At 36.8% G+C, this 19,665-nt stretch overlaps 1 protein-coding gene across 2 annotated transcripts; it reads right to left on the bottom strand.

Moving 5' to 3' along the window:
- Positions 1–830: 830 nt before the first annotated feature.
- LOC126259299 (RNA-binding protein 1-like) lies at positions 831–16,697 on the bottom strand. 2 transcript variants are annotated; one of them, XR_007546496.1, is made up of 3 exons: positions 16,106–16,697; positions 15,876–15,908; positions 831–2,040 (listed from the first exon to the last, which is right to left on the bottom strand). XR_007546496.1 is itself a non-coding variant. In XM_049955965.1 (2 exons), the coding sequence occupies exon 1, from the start codon at positions 16,522–16,524 to the stop codon at positions 16,135–16,137; it is 390 nt and encodes a 129-aa protein (XP_049811922.1). In that variant the 5' UTR covers positions 16,525–16,697; the 3' UTR covers positions 831–2,040; positions 16,106–16,134. The 2 variants fall into 2 exon arrangements, 1 of the variants encoding a protein (XP_049811922.1); XM_049955965.1 differs by lacking the exon at positions 15,876–15,908.
- Between the last annotated feature and the right edge of the window lie 2,968 nt (positions 16,698–19,665).

Raw genomic sequence — 19,665 nt, forward strand, 5'->3', positions numbered from 1 at the left:
AAATAATGTAGGGACCCCTCTGTTGTCAAATGTCATTTTGTTGTAACAAATATATACTCCTGACTGCACACAGAATTAAAATACTGAAACAAGAATTATTCTACAGAATAACAAGTGCTGCATACTTTTAAATACCTTTATTAAAACACGTATTTGATTACATGAAGTAGAAATCACTCATTTCCAGAAACTGAACTTCACCTGTGGGCACAATAAAATAAAAATATATCAGGAAAAAAGTGCAATTGTGACTATCAACCTGGACAGTGGCATCAGGATCTTTCAAAGAGTTGAATTAATGAAGGGACACACCACATTTTTACTAATCAATGGTATATAGTACTTACACTACCTCAGATGTACTTACATTACATATTAATGTTAATTCATAAGGTCAATAATTGAAGGGACAAAGATTGTCACATACAGACACACACACCAAAATGTCAGTTTTTTGACGCTAAAATTTCAATAGTCTAGTTGATAAATAACATTCTTCTCTGAATGAACTTTATATTTAATTCTTCCTCCTAATTATCTCACTCAATAATCAAGCAACTGTTTGCTTCTTCATAACTATACAAAAGAATAACAATATTTACTGGAATGTAAAAACTTTTAATACCACATAGGTTTCTTGAAAGAAAAAAGGTAATATTCTACATATTTACTGTGAAAGCTATGATTACTACTACATCACTGTGTTCTGAAATAAACTGCAACAAATTAATGAGGAAATGTGCTGCACTATTATTCAGTGGTAACAGCAAGCACATACTGGTAAGAATTACTAGGTTGTTTTCATGTTTAACACAAGTGACAAGAACAGCTTTAAGAAGATCCAATAAATCTTTTCGTTCAATCTTTATTTTCGAAACTTTGACATGGATTTCAAACAAGTTACAGATACTTAGTATAAAGACTTTTCACAATTAAGAGAAATTATAAATGGATCAAACAGGGTGCCAGGTGGAAGAGACATTCTGCATCCCAGATATGAGCACAGAAAATGAGAAATTATAACAATTCTGTTCCATGAAGAACAAAGTCACACTTTAAAAGCAACAGAACAAACATGGCTTCATCTGACAGTAAATATAGTAATTTCATGTCCATCCCTGAAAATTAATCCCTGATGGTAGATATGCAATTAAGTTTTGCAGTGAATAGCCAAGTATATTATTAATAAACACTTTTATATAACCTAGAGACACTGTATTGATTTTGTATACTATTACTTAGTAACAGCAACAGTACTACCTACTTATTACAGCTAGTGGGATACAAAATTGGCATACATATTCATGAAAAAAACTTCACTGAAACAATAACCATGAACAATTATCCTTCCACACTCAGTTTAATTAACATGTTTGAAAACATGTTCTGAAGTTTAGTGGGTTGCTGATATTACAATGAACCAACTTCTTTATACTTTCATTATTAGACAGACAATGGCACTTCTTTGAACACAAAAATCAAAGTAAACCATTCCCCAAGAAGAAAGAAGTTTGTGCTTCGTAACTATGCATTAATTATTTTAATGTCGGTGAGCATAAATCAATATATATGCACATATCAAACTTTTAACACCTGAAAACCAAAATTACATTTAGAACATTGCAAATCTTCATCTCCTGAGTACTTGAACACAGGAGAGGGAGCCACTACATTGGGCAAAGAAACAAGTGCTGTGGAATGTGTATTAGCATGCATTTACAGTAACAGTCATACTTCATGAGATGCCAGAAAGCATATATGGAGTAAACTGAGGAAGTGTACATTCTGAACTGAGATGTGATGATGCATACAAAACTGTGAGGAATATTGTTGAATGGGCCACCACAGGAGCCACATGGTGCAGCCTGTTAGTTTCCTAGTATTCAAAGCTCTGAGAAATTGAAGTTTGACAATGTTGTATAAGATTTTTGCTTTCAGTGAACGACACATGCCTCCTGGTAAAAGCAACTACTATGGGTTGTCCACTTTTTCTGTTGGAGATGTATGTCGAAGCCTCTTCATCCTGGCAGTTTGATCAACCTGCAGAGAGAAAATGAACGATAAGAATGCAACATAATTAACTTATGAACACCCTACATCTCTTTTTTCAGTTTAGATTTTACTGGATAATGGCCTTCATTCAACAACTTGTGAACACCATGTTATAATTTCTAAACATGTAACAACATAGTATGTCTATGTCCAATATGTAAGTTTGAATGACCCCCACAATGCCTTCGCCAACGTGCGTAGATGTGATCAAAGCAAAATAATATGAATTACATGAGGCACTGAACAGCAGGTGGGCACATTGTAAAGTAAATCTACTTTTCAACCCCCACCCCAATTAAGATCATAAGTCAATCTACATGGAGCAGTTGCCAACAAAACATTATCACCTCTTGTTAGTCTTGTCACCAAAGTAATCACTTAAGTTTCTGCCTTGATGTGATGGAAAGAATACATGAAACAATAACACAGCAAGGCAGAAACTCAAGTGATTACTTTGGAGATGGCACCAACACAGGGGAATATTCTTTTGTTCTAACTGCTCCACATACACTTGAACTTTTTTACATAAAGGAACTGCTGACAAACTGAAAAAAATCTGCTCCACAACAAAGAAACACTAGCAAGGGTAGTACTCTATAAACAAATTCACATTAGTGGAATGTAAATGAGTGGTACACAATAACTCAAACTAAATGTCCGAACTACGATCAATGGCAATGTTATGTGGAAGGCATTACTATCAAATGGTGTTGCCATTCATAATATACTTTTGGTGTATAACAAAACAAAGACCCCTTCTTGTTTAATATTAATTGTCCAGTGTCAAGAAAATCACGTTTCACTGGCCTTCAAACACACAATGGAATTTGTAGTTTTTGCCAGACTATATAACATGGTTTCATGTGCACGTTATTTACTATCAGGAAACAGATCTATGACTTATTATTTTTACAGGTGACTAATGAAAATCATTGTAAATTTAAGCCGTGAGCCACGATAATACGGTACACGTCCTCTGAAGAACATTTTCAAAGTTAGGACTGAATACAATTGTTTTCAACAGAGAATCTCAGCTCTGGAGGACCCATTAGTTAAAGTGTTTTTTTTATATAATGGCCTCAGAATAATTGTCAGCACAAACCTGCATCTATCAATGTTAACAGTGATAACCAACACAAATGCACCTCTCCATCAATATTTATTTTGTACTTAATTTGCTCACATGAAATAGAACACTCACAGCTACAATGCACATTATATATGCTATGGTAGAACCAACTAAAATAGTGATGTATCTAAATGTTATGCATGTACACGTTTAATTACCATTAAAATTAAATCAACAGATCTACCGTTTTACTTCATTGGTTAGAAGATGCAAAGAACTGCATTTCTTAATTCTGTGATGACAGTGGAATATTGCATTTATGGCTTCTAAATGTTAGTAGGTTGTAATATTTAGGCATTTGTTAAGTCTACGAAAGCCAATAATACAATAATCTTCTGTCATCAGGTATATACAATGTGTGTCTCAAAAATAAGGGCCAATTGGCTGGAAAATGTCATGTTGACAAAAATTACACACTTTTGCGTGGTCATAATCATTCTTAAAGCACTTCTCATGTCACAGAGACGAAACACTATTCTTATTTCACTGTCTGTCCCTCACAAGCAAGCTACTTGTTATTTTGATATTCTGGGCTATATGAAATTTGTCGAAGGAATATTACTCAGCTTCCAAAACGCAGTTGCAAAACTTTCTGGGGAGACTGTCTTGAACTTTTAGTGAATGAGTGATGAAACTTACGCATTGCTGTTCCAACTGGCTGTCATATGAAAGTAGTTGTTTCTTCTCCACCCATGTGAGAATTATTTCACTTTTATGATTCCACAACTTGCTAACAACTGCGAATTCCAATTTTTTTGAGAGCATCTTGAGCATTTTAGATTTAATCTTTCAGTTTCTGGGTAATAAGAAGTATCATAAGACACACCAGTAAAAAGTCCATAACAAGCGAATTATGAAGCAACAGTTACCCAGCATTTTTTAAATCTTAAGGTCTTACGCCTACAAAATAGCCTCACCACATACACTGCCTCTAACATTTGATGATGATCTTGTATTTTCACAGCCAATTCACATTGCTGCCATGCATAAATGAGGATATGTGGTTATTTACATCCAAGGATTTACACGTACTACTGTGAGCTGATCACTGCAGTCACTTTCACACCAATTCACCATTACTTTTGAGACATGCCTTGTATAAAACAATTCCATGCATGTTTCTACCTCTGAGTAACAGCAAAATTATACGAAGACCATTTTTCACTTAGAAGCAACAAACCTTTTTGCTCAGGGTGAGCAGCTTAATTTCTGCATACAAACCCCTTTTAAAATCTGACAAGATCACCATTTGCCTTCTAGGCAATGTTCCAGGTGAACAATAGTAAATAGTCAATGGTGCTTCAGCATCAATTCAAGCAGCTTCAATGCTGATGAACCATCAACCGATTTTTCAGGTTTTTATTTTAGACTGCACGATACTGCATTAGCATAATATGTAGCACTGTGCTTTCACTGAGTACTGACCTTCAGAGCAGGAAGCAGTGGAAGTTGTCACGTGTGAACAGAAGCACTGCTTACATCATGTGCCTAACTACTGTGAATCATGGAATGAATTTTGTTATTCCATGTGTGACCAAGTGATATTCTTGCGCACTCCCTGCAGATACAGCTCACTGTAATCATAAACTGTATCATACCACCTGACGACGGAAGAATACAGCAACTACAACTTGTTTGCATTTGGCTCATTTCGCATTGTATTGCCCACAAATAAATGCTGCATAATGTGGCACATTTTGAGTTACTGCACAGTAGACATCCTATGATGATTTACATATATAGGTAATTTGGTGGTATGTACTTTACAAGCATACAAGGCTCAGCCCAGCAATAGTATTTCATAAGATAACCTTGTGAGACCCGAGTTTCTCATGGCGTATACAACTTTCAAATAACTTCCGGGAATTCAGCCAGGTAACACTTTCAGCGACCGCCGATATTTCGGCAGGAGAACACCCCGCCATTTTCAAGGCAAACTGCAACGGACAGGCGGCGTACATATACGCCGCCTGTCCGTTGCAGTTTGCCTTGAAAATGGCGGGGTGTTCTCCTGCCGAAATATCGGCGGTCGCTGAAAGTGTTACCTGGCTGAATTCCCGGAAGTTATTTGAAAATAAGATAACCTTGTCAACCAAACCCATTCTTACAAATTGGCAAGTACCTAGCAGCCTAACATTCACTATCAACAGATCAAAGTATCCCTAGCAGCTTAGACTATTACGAAACTGGTACAAAACAGAATATTACAGAAAAAGTTTACAACTTCTTGTATCAGCAAGATTAAATTATATTATCAAGATATTTGATACATGAATTAACAAACCTGTATACTATTGCATAATTTCAGTTTCCAACAAAAAGTTATCCGCGTAACATTTTTTTCCTAATTATGTTGCTTTATTACTAGTAGATTATTTTTGTAATTTATTTTAACAAGGAGTACTGTTAACTTACACTTGTCTTAATTTTTATTTTTATTTACTATGTACTGAAGAATCAAGACAGAATACAGAAATGAACACTTTGACGAAGGTACGGAAAGTGCTACTACTAAGTCCATAGTTTAGGCACATTGTGTTACTCTAACCTGAAATGTGGTTTGAACATAAGACGTTTTATTCCACTCAATTCAATGAAAGTGATGAATGTTGTTGTTTCTCAGCATAACAGCCACAAAAAACTTACAATTTAACTATGGAGTTTTACCATGATGCAACATGACATATACTTGTTGGATAAGTACTCATTTTTATCAGCCCAGCTTCAACCTAAGCTAATGTTCTAACTTAACTATCAGTGGCTCACAAATGCAGACTGGTCTGTATGGGATATGGATACTGTCATTTGAAGCCGACACTTCTGTCTAATTATTTACAATTTCTGGTTATTTCAATATTAATGTGCAGAGCTATTATATTTGGTACTGAGAATTCTTCACCTTCAATGTAATCCAGCCATGAAAGAGGTAATTTACAAAATCCTTGTTTGACTGATTCGTGAGTAATGCTATTATATAAAGGACTTACCGATGGATCAACAGAGAAAAACTTTGTGATAGGTTTAACTAGCAAATTTTCATTGGCAGAGTATACAAAAGAAGTGTCGCAGAGAGGTTAACCTGTGAAATTATGAGAATCCACATTTTACGAAGAGTCGAGCATCACATTACTTTCTAACATACGTAATGGGAAGTGATCATGATTGTAAATCATGGGATGATTTCATACCGTGTTGATGATAATCCTTCCCCTGCATTGTTCACAAAGGAACAAGGAATGTGTGGGAAGATGATACCCGAAGTACCAGCTGCTACAAATCAAAATGTGAGGAGCATAGTTGATAGCAACCATCAGTTTCAATGAATTCTGACAAAGTTGGGAATCAAAAATTCTTAATCAGGATAGTTATCAATGACTCCCACAAAATAAAAAGCGTTAAGTGTAGATAATGACTGAAGAAGTGTGCTGTACATTCAAGTAATCTGAAGATGGGACTGATAATCATGTCAAACATACAGTAAAGAGTTCTTGTCAAGAGCAATTTTAACAGGTGGATACCACACTGCTAACTACACAAAGCATTTGGAGTTATGAAAATGTGTTCTTGACAGGTTTCATTTCATGAAGTCAATATGAGTTACTTCATAACTGGTTTGGAAATAAGGGTGAACCAACTTTATATAAGGCAACAAAAACAGTCTTCCACTAAGTATTAAAAGGATAAAACAAAAGTTGGCACTCCAAGTCATGGGCATAGATATCTGTTCCTAGAGATGTTTATGCCAATAACATTTTCAAACTAAATTACTCTGGGGGAGCAGGGAAGCGAAAATTATGGTGGGAAGAAATCTAAAATTTAACTTTTGTTGCTAAATTTGCTATAGACAGCAGCCGCTTGAATCATGATGGGAAACTGGAGAACATTCTAGAATTCACCTACATCACAGAAACCACAAATGTTTGCAAGGGAGCTACATTTTGAATGTGCGACTACTGGACAAATGCCCCTAAAACTCAGCATATACAGACGGTAGTTTTAAATTCATAACATTAGCCTGCATTATAATGAGTCAAAAACTCTCTAAAATAATGTTTTTATTGTCAATAACTACAACATCCAACACTTCCGAAAAACCTAGTACAATGGGAAGATTTTCACTTCAATGGTTGTCACTGAAGCTGACAGCTAATGCACTTTAAAGATTATCATTTATGGCTGTTCAATTGAAAGTTTCTACATTCTGTACTCCCTCCTTTTTGTGAAAGGCATGCTTCACACAACCGACTTCTAAATGGACTACTAAGGATGTGTGCACAAGACATACTCGCAGAATACCAATGATCAACTGAATGTGACGAGCATACAGTTTTAAAATTCTGAGTATGTAGAAGACTGCACATGCACTATGGCATAATCTGCTAACATTGGAAACAAATGAATACTCTCAACAGTAACATATATAGTTCATTTCTTGCTCTTAATCTTCATCTTATTTTCTGATATGTTTTTGAGACACACTGCAAAGCCTGCATGACAACTTAAGTGCTGTTCAACGTGGGAGGAACAAATATTTTTACAACACATGGACAAACAGGATATAAGCAAGCCTTTTAATGAAAATTGTTTCAACAGTTAAAAAATTAACTCTATTGAAGGAAAACACTTTTGGAAGTTTTTCAAACACTTGGTAAGAAAACAGGATGAAGTATAAAGGTAACAGGTGCTATGTACTGGCTTCCACATATTGTTTGGTGTGTGTGTGTGTGTGTGTGTGTGTGTGTGTGTGTGTGTGTGTGTGTGTGTACACATATATATCTTCTCAACCAAGTAAGTGCTAAGGCTCTGAAATATCTGCACAACATTTCTTATTCCTTCACAACTAAGCAGTGGTGGGATTTGTCAAGAACATCCACTATTAATTTTACCTTAGTCAATGAACTTATTACTAGTTTCTTAATGCTGTTAATTGCTCCTGAATTTGTGAATACAGTCTCTAAATCTTATTTTCACCACTCAGTACTGAGCAAAGCAATAACATTCCACTCAGAATGGCGGAAGTTAAGCTGTGAGTACCGGGCGTGAGTCGTGCTTCGGTAGCTCAGATGGTAGAGCACTTGCCCGCGAAAGGCAAAGGTCCCGAGTTCGAGTCTCGGTCGGGCACACAGTTTTAATCTGCCAGGAAGTTTCAACATTCCATTGACATTCTGCCAAGTACGGACTAGCACCACCTGATAATGACACTTCCTACCATTCCCTAACATCCAATGGGATTGTCCTTTGCACTAAAAATGTGGATGCCAAACTGTACAGCTGACAGCACTCTGAAGAATTTTAATACGCTTTACCTTCTCAAAAACTTTTGGCTTCACTGGTCGAGCCAGAGCCATCTTATAAAAAAACAGCCTTCCTAAGAATATTCTATGTACACAAATGAAAAGTGCTGAGGTAATGGAAGCAATTGTGTTCATATACCACGGAATTTTTTCTGTAAGAAATTAAGTTTAAAAATCTGATTCTAAATAAGAAGCAAAATGAGAAATTATAAACTTTTTGTAATTCTTCCAACACCTTGTAAATTTTTCACACAAATTCCATATAATAAAGACTGGAGAAACAATACAGGCTAAAACTGAACAGTGCCAGGTAAAATAGCATCAAATTTTTGTAAGTCATATGCAGCAATGTTTCGCACTCATTCGTTCAATCCACTTGTCATGACCACCTAACAATGATGATTAACTCAATAGTCTTTGCACCCAACGTTGCCCTCTGAGTATCTCCCTTGTTCCCATCTACTAATAGTAATTAACAATGCAGTTTTCCTTGCTGCATCAGATGTGAGACAGTGATATGATGTGTGTGTGTGTGTGTCTATATATATATATATATATATATATATATATATATATATATATATATATATATATATATTACATTTGTCATTTTAACACCTTGAGTAGTCAAGACAACAGCTCAGTGTACAGTGGAGTGATTTAGCTGTGCATAGGTGCCAAAACAAGATACAAAACTTCCTAGCAGATTGAAAGTGTGCGCACAACTGAGACACTTGTCCACAAAAGGCGAAAGTCCAGAGTTTGAATCTTTGTCTGGCACACAGATTTTATCTGCCAGAAAATTTCATATCAGCACACACTCCACTGCACAGTGAAAATTTCATTCTGGAAATATTCCCCTTGCTGTGGCTTAAGCCATGTCTCTCCAATATCCTTTCTTCCAGGAGTGATAACCAACATGTTTCGTTGAAGTGTGAAGTTAGGAAATGTACTGGCAGAAGTAAAGCTATGGGGATGGGTTTGAGTTGTGTCTGGGTAACACAGCAGGTAGAACCCTTGCTCACGAAAAGGCAAAGTTCGAATGTCGGTCCAGCACACAGATTTAATCTATGGTGAAGTCAGGTAAGTTTAACCATGGGGTTAGTGTAACCACGGCTTATGGTGCATTAAAGAAACTGTATTTTTACCTCTGACCTATCACACATATTAATTTACTCCTTTCTTTGTTACATTTCACCATAAGTTGTCAAATCTGACATAAATTGATAGTTAATTTTTGGACTTGAATTGACGTCTACATTTTCACTCTGCGAGTGAGTGACATGCTCAGAATTTGGTGGTCTGTCATTTTTGCAGTTTTAAAGATAACTGCACAATTTTTTGGTCGCAAACTAACTTTTGCATGAAAATTTCAAATATGAGATTCATTTTACTCTACTGATAAAGCTCTTGATATGCCAGGCATGGTTACACTTACCCCAACTTTTTCCCATGTGGGGCAAGTGTAACCAACAGGCTGGGGCAAATGTAACCAGGGGGGGCTACACTTGCCCCAAACAAACTTACCGGAACAGATTTATTTATTTAAGCCGTAACCTTGGTTTTGCTATCACACTAGATCAACTAAACTGGCCTTCCTGTACATATGGATACCAGAATACCTGATATGCTGGATTTGTAGGCCTACTGAGTTTGTGTGAGACATATTTTATTTTTTATTTAAGTCTACTATATTTTTAAACCACATTTCCTTTTATAAAATATGTCACAGTCCGACAGTGTAGTCCCACTGGTAAAACAAAGAAGAAAAGGACTGCACCAGGAGCTGAAGTTATCACTTTTCAAGATGCCATCTATAAAGAAAAAGATTTTAAAGGAAACAAGAATAATAAGGAGAAAGCAAAACAAACTCATTATCGACATAAAAAAGGGCTTGGTAATGAAAAGGAAATCTTCCAAACAAAGTGCTGTTACTTTATTCGAAATGGCATCTGATTGTTGTGGAAAAAAATCCCCAGTTGCTCATGTGGGTAACAAGAAAAAAAAAAAAAAAAAAAGAACTAAGTTGAATCAACAAGTGAAGAAAGTGAAACTGAAGGAGGCCTATCTTTAATAAGTAGTGATGAAGAAAATGGGACCATAACACTGGACAATCTCAGGAAAGAAATGATAAACTGTGAAGAAGAAAAAGAGGCAAACTTTTTTGAAGCCAAAGATAAAATTACAGTTGGAAACTATGTTCTGGTAGCTTTGTAACAAAATGTAAGAAAGTTCATTTTATTGGCCAAGTTACCAAAATTTGTGATTTAGGAGATCCAGAAGTGAGTTTCCTCAGATGCAAAAATAAGACAAAGCATGGCACCACATTCTACTGGCCTGATAGAAGAGATGAGATGGAAGTTCCATCCTCTGATGTCATTTCAGTGCTGCCTGAGCCTACTTTGAGTCGCAGGGGAGACCTGACATTTGGTGTTACATTTGATTCATACAACAAGTCCAAGACTAAGTAATAGTTAGGGCCTAAGTGTGAATATAATAAGTTGAATTAGGGCAGTTTAGCGTTAAACACAAATTGCCAGCAACTTTAGTTCAATTACCATGAAAAATAGTAGAAAGTGAACTTATTAAGTAAATTTTTCTTTTCTGTTGATACTAGATATTTTATTATTTTTGTTAAATTGCCTACTAAAGAAAAAATATTACTTTTGTAGAATTTAAACTAATCAATTACTGGCCTAAAACAAAAATAAATCATCTATGAAGCATTCTGTTTCAGTGTTTTATGGTTTAGGCTAACACTTATTTTTTAGTTTAGCTAACATTATCTGTGTATTTCATAATATACAAAGAAGCGTGTGCAAAAAAGCTCATATCTTGAGTAAAATTTAAGATATTTTAATAATTTAAAAATCCTCAAATTCAGTAAAAATTGGGTAATCAGGTCACTTACCCCAAGTCTCTTTTACAATGCTCTGTATGGGTACAACAATGGGGGGTTACACTTGCCCCGAACCATGGGGTAAGTGTAACCTCACAACACAAAATTTTTAAAACAATTAATTGATCATATAATTTCTTTTTTCAAAAACAAAATGTAGATTGTTTAAAAGTCAATAAGTCAAACTTCAAGCATGAGAAATTTCAAAATCATATCTTGAATAACAAGTTGGCAATTTGGTGTCAAAGTTGAACTATGCCAAAACGTGGTTACACTTACCCCACTTCACCCTACTAAGAAGTTAATACCAGAGCCCACTTCACTGCAGAGTGGAAGTTTCATTCCATTTAAAGTAAGCCAAGACTATGGAATAATTTACATTCAATACTGGTTCACAAATCATTCCAGTACTAAAGAGCACGACCTGAAATCTTTATGCGCATAACTTTTCAAAATATGGCAGGCAGAAAAACTAAGCTCCATCTGACAACAAAATTTACTTGAAGTAATAAATAGAAACGCCACACCTACCTAGTGGGTTTTTACTGACATATCTGATACATATTTTTCAATTTCAAATCTCACATTTAATTTGAGAGAAAGAGAGAGGGAGAGAGGGGGGGAGAGGGAGAGAGGTGGAGAGGGGGAAGATGGGGGAGAGGGGGAAGATGGGGGAGAGGGGGAAGATGGGGGAGAGGGGGAAGATGGGGGAGAGGGGGAAGATGGGGGAGAGGGGGAAGATGGGGGAGAGGGGGAAGATGGGGGAGAGGGGGAAGATGGGGGAGAGGGGGAAGATGGGGGAGAGGGGGAAGATGGGGGAGAGGGGGAAGATGGGGGAGAGGGGGAAGATGGGGGAGAGGGGGAAGATGGGGGAGAGGGGGAAGATGGGGGAGAGGGGGAAGATGGGGGAGAGGGGGAAGATGGGGGAGAGGGGGAAGATGGGGGAGAGGGGGAAGATGGGGGAGAGGGGGAAGATGGGGGAGAGGGGGAAGATGGGGGAGAGGGGGAAGATGGGGGAGAGGGGGAAGATGGGGGAGAGGGGGAAGATGGGGGAGAGGGGGAAGATGGGGGAGAGGGGAAGATGGGGGAGAGGGGAAGATGGGGGAGAGGGGGAAGATGGGGGAGAGGGGGAAGATGGGGGAGAGGGGGAAGATGGGGGAGAGGGGGAAGATGGGGGAGAGGGGGAAGATGGGGGAGAGGGGGAAGATGGGGGAGAGGGGGAAGATGGGGGAGAGGGGAAGATGGGGGAGAGGGGAAGATGGGGGAGAGGGGAAGATGGGGGAGAGGGGAAGATGGGGGAGAGGGGAAGATGGGGGAGAGGGGAAGATGGGGGAGAGGGGAAGATGGGGGAGAGGGGAAGATGGGGGAGAGGGGAAGATGGGGGAGAGGGGAAGATGGGGGAGAGGGGAAGATGGGAGAGAGGGGAAGATGGGGGCCAAACAAATTCAAAATATTTTGCATCATACTGTACATAAGAAGCTGCTTGTCTGGGAAATAAATATGTGCAAAATCTAAAAATAGTGCAATAAGGGGATGGGAGTTGTTCAGCAGGCAATTTGAACCCTTTATTCTTTTCAATAGCCTGACATTTTTCTGCTTGCTCGGGGTAGTGATGAGGCAATTATGTCTGCAGTAACTCTTAATAATATCACCTGAGACACACAGCCACAATGTATTTTATGTGAAACATTAGACTTCCTCAGGCTACCTTCATACAAAATTTCAGATCACACATTGCATCATGGATAGGAGCAACTGATTAACTCTCCTTGGCTGTTGAACAGCATCTGATGGAGACTAATCCAAAAGCCATAATCTACATTGTATGAACAATCTAATACCAGTACACTGCAGCCTCAAGAAGTCTTGAATATTTATTGTATTAAAGACTAACTTGTTATACATTAATCACCAAATGTATTTCATAAGCAAGTGTGGGGGAAGTTATTAACTGAAGAAACCATCGGAACAATGCACTTCTAATACAGAAAGGGCTTGATGTGAAGCAGAAGATAAGCGATTACACATCAGACAGTACACTCTGCAAAATAGTGCTGCTGTAAAAAGGCAACTATTACACTCACTTCCTGCCAAATAAAATCCATCCCAACTTATAACATGAAAATGCAGTAAGCAGCATAAACCAGATATCTAATTACATGAATAAACACTTAATTACAGTACACATAGTTGAAGGGAATCTGCATACACCTAGCAATAGAAAAAGTTATAAAAATATGTTCTAAAGACTGAACATACTACAGGAACTAATTTTAGCTTACATGAAAGTAGAAAATTTGCATCTGCAATTAGATGAGTGAAAATGTGAAAGGATAAACAAGAATGGGGGTGGAGGAGGGAAGGGAAGACGAAAGACAGTAATGGAAACCGTAAAAGGATGAATGCATTCATGAAGCCCTACCTGACGGTGCACAAGTCTATAATTAAAATGGAAATTTTAACAAAATAGAATAAAACTTATTTACATCCATTTTCCTTTTATTACTTGGACAATTCTGTAGGTGTGCTTTTCATTCTAGTGACTTGTCTCATGCAATTCCCACAATATATTATCCTGTGCAAGTCTCTTCATCTCCCATCAATTTCTGCAACCTACATCCATTTGAACATGGTTCCCATATTATTCCCTTCAACCCCTGCACTTCCCTCCATCACCAAATTTACAATTCCTCCCTGCTGCCTCAGCACGAGCCCTCCCAGTTGATCTGCCATCTGGTCAAGTTGCAATTAAAAAAAAATCACCCCCCCCCCATTAGATTCAGTATGTACGTGTACATTCATCATTCTTCTGCAGCAGATTTCCTAAGCTTTTATTCTCCTCATCTGAACTGTTTATTCTCCAACTTTCATTTCCATACAAGAATAAGCTCCAAACAAATACTTCCCAACACAAATTAATATTCAATGCTAAATTTCTCTTCCACAGAAATGCTTTTTGTGCTGCAGCCAGTCTGCATTTTATATCCTCTACTTGAGCCATTATAAGTAATTTTGTTGTCCAAACAACAGAACTAATTTTGGTATGCTTTTCTAATCTAATTCCCTCACCATCACCTAATTTAATCCTCGTTTACCTGTTTATGTTTACCACATAGTGACCCCCCCCCCCAATTCCATTTGAGTGCTCTTCAAACCACTTTGCCTTCTCACAGAATTATGACGACAAACCTCAAAGCTTTATTGCTTCTCCTTGAACTTTAAACACTTTTTTTTTTTCCTTCACTGCTTGCTCAAGACAGAGTGAAAAACAACATTACAACACAGTTTACAAGACAAGGAAAATGGCCTACTTTCAATCTTTGTCTGTACAAGCTGAAATAAGTTTACTATACAATCTGACAGATTAACTGCAACCAAGCAAAAAATGAATGGAACTAGTTGTGTGTTCCTTACTCTTGTTTGCAATAAATGTTGGACAAAATGCATGGACGAGTTTGTGGAATATTGAGAACTTGATTCATAAAATAGTAGTAACATTACACAATGTGTCAGGGGAAAAAAAATGAAAGTGCAATACAACTGAGGAATGTTGAAAATATCTATGCTTCCTTAACTTTACATGAAGTGCAGTATTAGACCCATATATTTCAATAAAATTGAATCTGAAGAAACTTTCACAAAATACAGTATCACATTTATGAGACGTTTCACAAATCAGAGCTAGGCTCCAGCTATCAGAAAAGTTTATTCTGAGATCTGATACAAATGTATGGCTTTTACAACTCAATGTAGACAACGAAAATGAATGTATTCGACACATCTAAAGCACTCAGTCATTACGAAAATACTTTGAACATACATTTATCATCACTCATGAACAGTGCATTGAATAGAAAAGGTTAAAATGAATGTCAAGAATATTTTAGGGGTTAAGATGAATTTATTTAAAGGGGTATAAATTTCCACATCTATTACCATTTCCCTTTAGACACACAAACAAGAAAGACAATTACCAGCATTTGTCACCAATTCTTACCTTTTAAATTCATCACTTAGTAACTGCTATGAAGATTTCTCTTCTGCCCCACCCCTAAGTCGTGATTACGCTGTTTTACATAGACTTATGGAATTCACAGAATTCGTTATAGTATTCAGTAAGGGCAATCATTCTTACTGTACACTAGCTGTATTTCAATTACCGAGATATCGTGAATATTCTGAGAAAGTATTCTTTAACGTAATGGCACGAGTCTTCTTAAAGAGGACAATACAAAAACGTTATCTTCGGTCGATTTCGTCAAAACTCTTACCTGTAAAGCTTCAAAAATTTCGCATACATCTTTCCATTCCATGATATATCTACAATAATATGAATTCATAATTACAAAAAATATGAACAAATGAACATATTAAATGTCATTAAAAGTAACACCTGAAAACATCTTAAATTTAAATCCACCAACACAAAGTATTCTGCTCCAGATCTTTCACGAAAGGCACAAACATAGTCCATAATACAATGGAGATAATTTAGGCCTACCTGAATCGGCTAGACATTTCGCCATGCTGAACGCTGAAAGAAAATACTGTTACTTTGTAGGCATTTTTTCAACATATAACACGTGTAAGTAAACATGCGGACACAAAAATGGTAATACTGTAACAATGCTAAAAAAGGTATTACAGGAATTCCAGTCAAGGTCACACAACAAGTTTAACAAAAATTTTAATGGTATCTCACCACGAGAGCAAAAATGAATAATTGCCCACCTGATTTTTTATTTTTATTTTTTGTTAGTTTATCTTCTGTCTCGTGAATCTCCACGAGAGCGTCTCGGTGATGCACTTCGGGATCTGGATCGGCTGTAAGAACGACGTCGTGGTGTTCGGGATCTTGAACGACCACGACGATCACCACCGGCACTTCTTCGGCTTCTCCCTGTTGACATCTCCACCCTTACGCGGGAGCCACACATTCTAATACCGTCGAGACCCCGAACAGCATCTTCAGCGTCTCTCGGGTCTTCAAACTGCACAAAGGCAAACCCAGGTGGGTTTCTTGCTAGCCAAACATCTCTAAGACGCCCATACTTACTGAAAGCGGATTCAATTTCATATTTGGAAGCGCTACTGCCCAGATTTCCCACAAACACTTTGCATGACAAATCCCAATCTCTGTAGCGAGACATATTGCCGATTGTTTTCTCTGGTGTATTATAAATTCGGTGGATTTACTCTTTAAATTTACCACCACTTACTCGAGAGACTAAAATTTCAAAAATACCCCTTTACAATCACTCACGAGACGCCATTTACCCAACACCTTTCGACACAGATAGAATTCGCTTCACACAAACAACCTCTGCCAAAGATATTACTTGTGAGAACAAAGACCTAAACGGACACTTGAAAATGTAAAACTTATCTAACGTTTCAAGTTAATAGCCATCGCACATTACACATTTAAACTTTCAGAATGTGCTTTATTCTCGATTATTTCTATTTAAGATTAAAAAGGTCGTACGATAGAGATTTGTGCTATTCCGGTAAATTGATTGATTTAGGCGGGAATTTTAAAATCATAATTCGTCATGAAGGCCGCAGAAATAGTAACCGGAAATACCTAGAAAATAATAATTTCAGTAACGGGATTCTTACTGCACCAACTCAAAAGAGCCCTATGTTAAATTCTAGGATGCAGTAAAACGGCGGCATACGGGGGCTCTTATTATTTGGAATCACAGATATTCTACGAAAACTTCGTAAAGTCATCAAGAGTTGTGGTGACTACTTGTCAATTGAAAACAATCTGCAATGAACCTTGAATCATAGGTTGTGAAAATAAGTTTTAATACTATCAGTAATAATAACAATAGGGTAAAGAATGTGTATGTTATTCTTCTGTGTAGTAACGGGAGCACAGATTTGACTGAAATTTTTAACAAACATTTCCTGTCAGTAACCCAACAAATTGGCTGTAGGCCCTCTGTTGAGGAAGCTATGACTTTATGACAGGATGCATACTCCAACATAATACCAGAAATGTACATTAATCCTATCACTGTAAAGGAAATTCAAACAGTCATCTGGTCTTTAAAGTGTAAGAACTCTGCAGGGGTAGATAATGTATCCAATAATTTATTGAAATTTTCATGTATATGGATTAGTGATATTCTGAGCCATATTTCTGATGCTTCATTTCAACAAGGCATTTTTCCTGAAAGACTCAAGTATGCCATTGTGAAGCCCCTACACAAGAAGGGTAATAGAGCTGAGCTCACTAACTACCACCAAAATTACTGAACACCTCATAATGAACACTTATCAACAAGAGCCAGTTTGGCTTTCAAAGGGGCTGTTCAACTGACGATGCAGTGTATGCACTTACAAATGAAGTACTTGAATGTCTAAATCAAAAAATGATAGGAATTGGTGTTTTCCGTGACTTATCAAAGGCATTTGATTGTGTAGATTACCACATTCTCATGCAGAAAGCCAAACTACTTGGAATAAGGGGTGTCACAGGTAACTGGCTGCAATCTTATCTTCAGGAGAGAAAACAGAAAGTAATTTTAAACAGCTCAGATGAGTCAAGGGATACCTTCGCTCAGTCTGAATGGACTTCTATTAGTTGTGGTGTGCCTCAAGGCTCAATTCCGGGGCCACTGTTGTTTTTGATGTTTATAAATGATTTACCATTGTGTGCAAGCCTGCCTTGCAAATTTACTCTTTTTGCTGATGATACCACCGTCTTCATGAGTGGAAAATCAGATGTTAATTTCGAGGAGTCAGTTAACAACATACTCTCCAAAGTGACTAACTGGTTCAGTGTTAATGGTCTCTCTCTAAAACCAAGTAAGACAAATTTTATCCAGTTCCATACAATAAAAAAAAAAGTGAGAGAAATAAATGTAACATGTGGAAATCAACCAATAGAAAGAATGTATGTGTCTAAATTTCTTGGAGTAAATATTGATAGCAAAATGAACTGGTCCTTCCATATACAACAGACCCTAAAAAAATTGAGCTCAGCTATGTATGCTATCAGAATGATGTCTTCCATTGGAGATTTAACCACTATGAAGTCCGCATACTATGGGTATTTTCACTCCGTTATGTGTTACGGAATTATCTTCTGGGGAAATTTAGCTTTGGCAAAGAAAATTTTTGTGGTCCAGAAAAGGGCTATTAGAATTATGCGCAGAGTAGCCCCGAGGACATCATGCCGTAACCTTTTCAAAAAGCTGCAAATAATGACCACTGTATCCCAGTACATATATTCGCTGATGTGTTTTGTAATTAAGAACCCTGCACAATTTCCATCAAATAAGAACTATCACAAATATAATACAAGAGGGAAAGAAAATCCTCATTGTGAACTTAAGAACCTGACAGTTGTTCAGAGAGGTGTCAAATGGTCAGGAACAAAAATTTTTAACCATCTCCCTGACCAGATAAAATGTTTAAGAGAAAATGAATCTCTTTTTAAAGCAAAACTAAAGGAATATTTGTTAAATATGTCTGTTTATACTTTAGAAGAGTTTAATGATGCAAAAAGGGAAACAGCATTTAGATAGAGTTATCCATCTTGTTAACAAAGAAATGTGCTTGCAATTTTTCTCCAAATTAAAACATGAAATTTTGTATTAACACTCAAAGAAATCTGCTGTTATAGGTACAATATCTGTTTTTCCTCTAAACTTTGTATTAACTATATGCAGTTATGTAGAACATTTTTTATATATTTAATGAAGACTGTTTTGTATCTTTTTGTATGTTTGTTGTTTTGTATGTTTGACTCGTTCCACATCTCATGTGACGTACTCACAATACGAGATCTATGGAACATGAAATAAATAAATAAATAAATAAATAAATAAATAAATAAACTCATAAGGGCCATTCTACTGAAACTGCTACTAAGCTTTTATGAAATACGTTGTTCAGTAAATGACTAGTTTAGTTCTAATTTAAGAAACTGAATGCAGGAAGTTATTCTAGGCTATTCGAATAGTACAAAGAGGAAAACCACATCAACTGCATGGGGAGAAATTACACTTGGAATTCCACAGGGTTTGATTATTAGTCCCCATACTATTCTTGCTTTACATTAGAGATTTGTCATTTGACTGAGGACTCAATATTAGCACCGATTGCAGATAATACAAGCAATGTTGTGAAGCTGAACAAAGAAGCATCAATGAAGAAAATGATAAATGATTTTTTTTTTAAGTTACTGAATGATTTTTCGTAAATGGGCTAGCTTTAAACTTTGAAGAAACACAATTCGTCCTATACTATACAGTCAAAAATATCGCACCTCCTATTAA

This window comes from Schistocerca nitens, chromosome 5 (genome assembly GCF_023898315.1).
Source record: "Schistocerca nitens isolate TAMUIC-IGC-003100 chromosome 5, iqSchNite1.1, whole genome shotgun sequence".
NCBI classification, from domain to species: domain Eukaryota; kingdom Metazoa; phylum Arthropoda; class Insecta; order Orthoptera; family Acrididae; genus Schistocerca; species Schistocerca nitens.

What these genes read in the sequence shown, in the direction of transcription:
- LOC126259299 (XM_049955965.1), bottom strand. Translation starts at nt 16,524, where the DNA reads ATGTCTCGCTACAGAGATTGGGATTTGTCATGCAAAGTGTTTGTGGGA.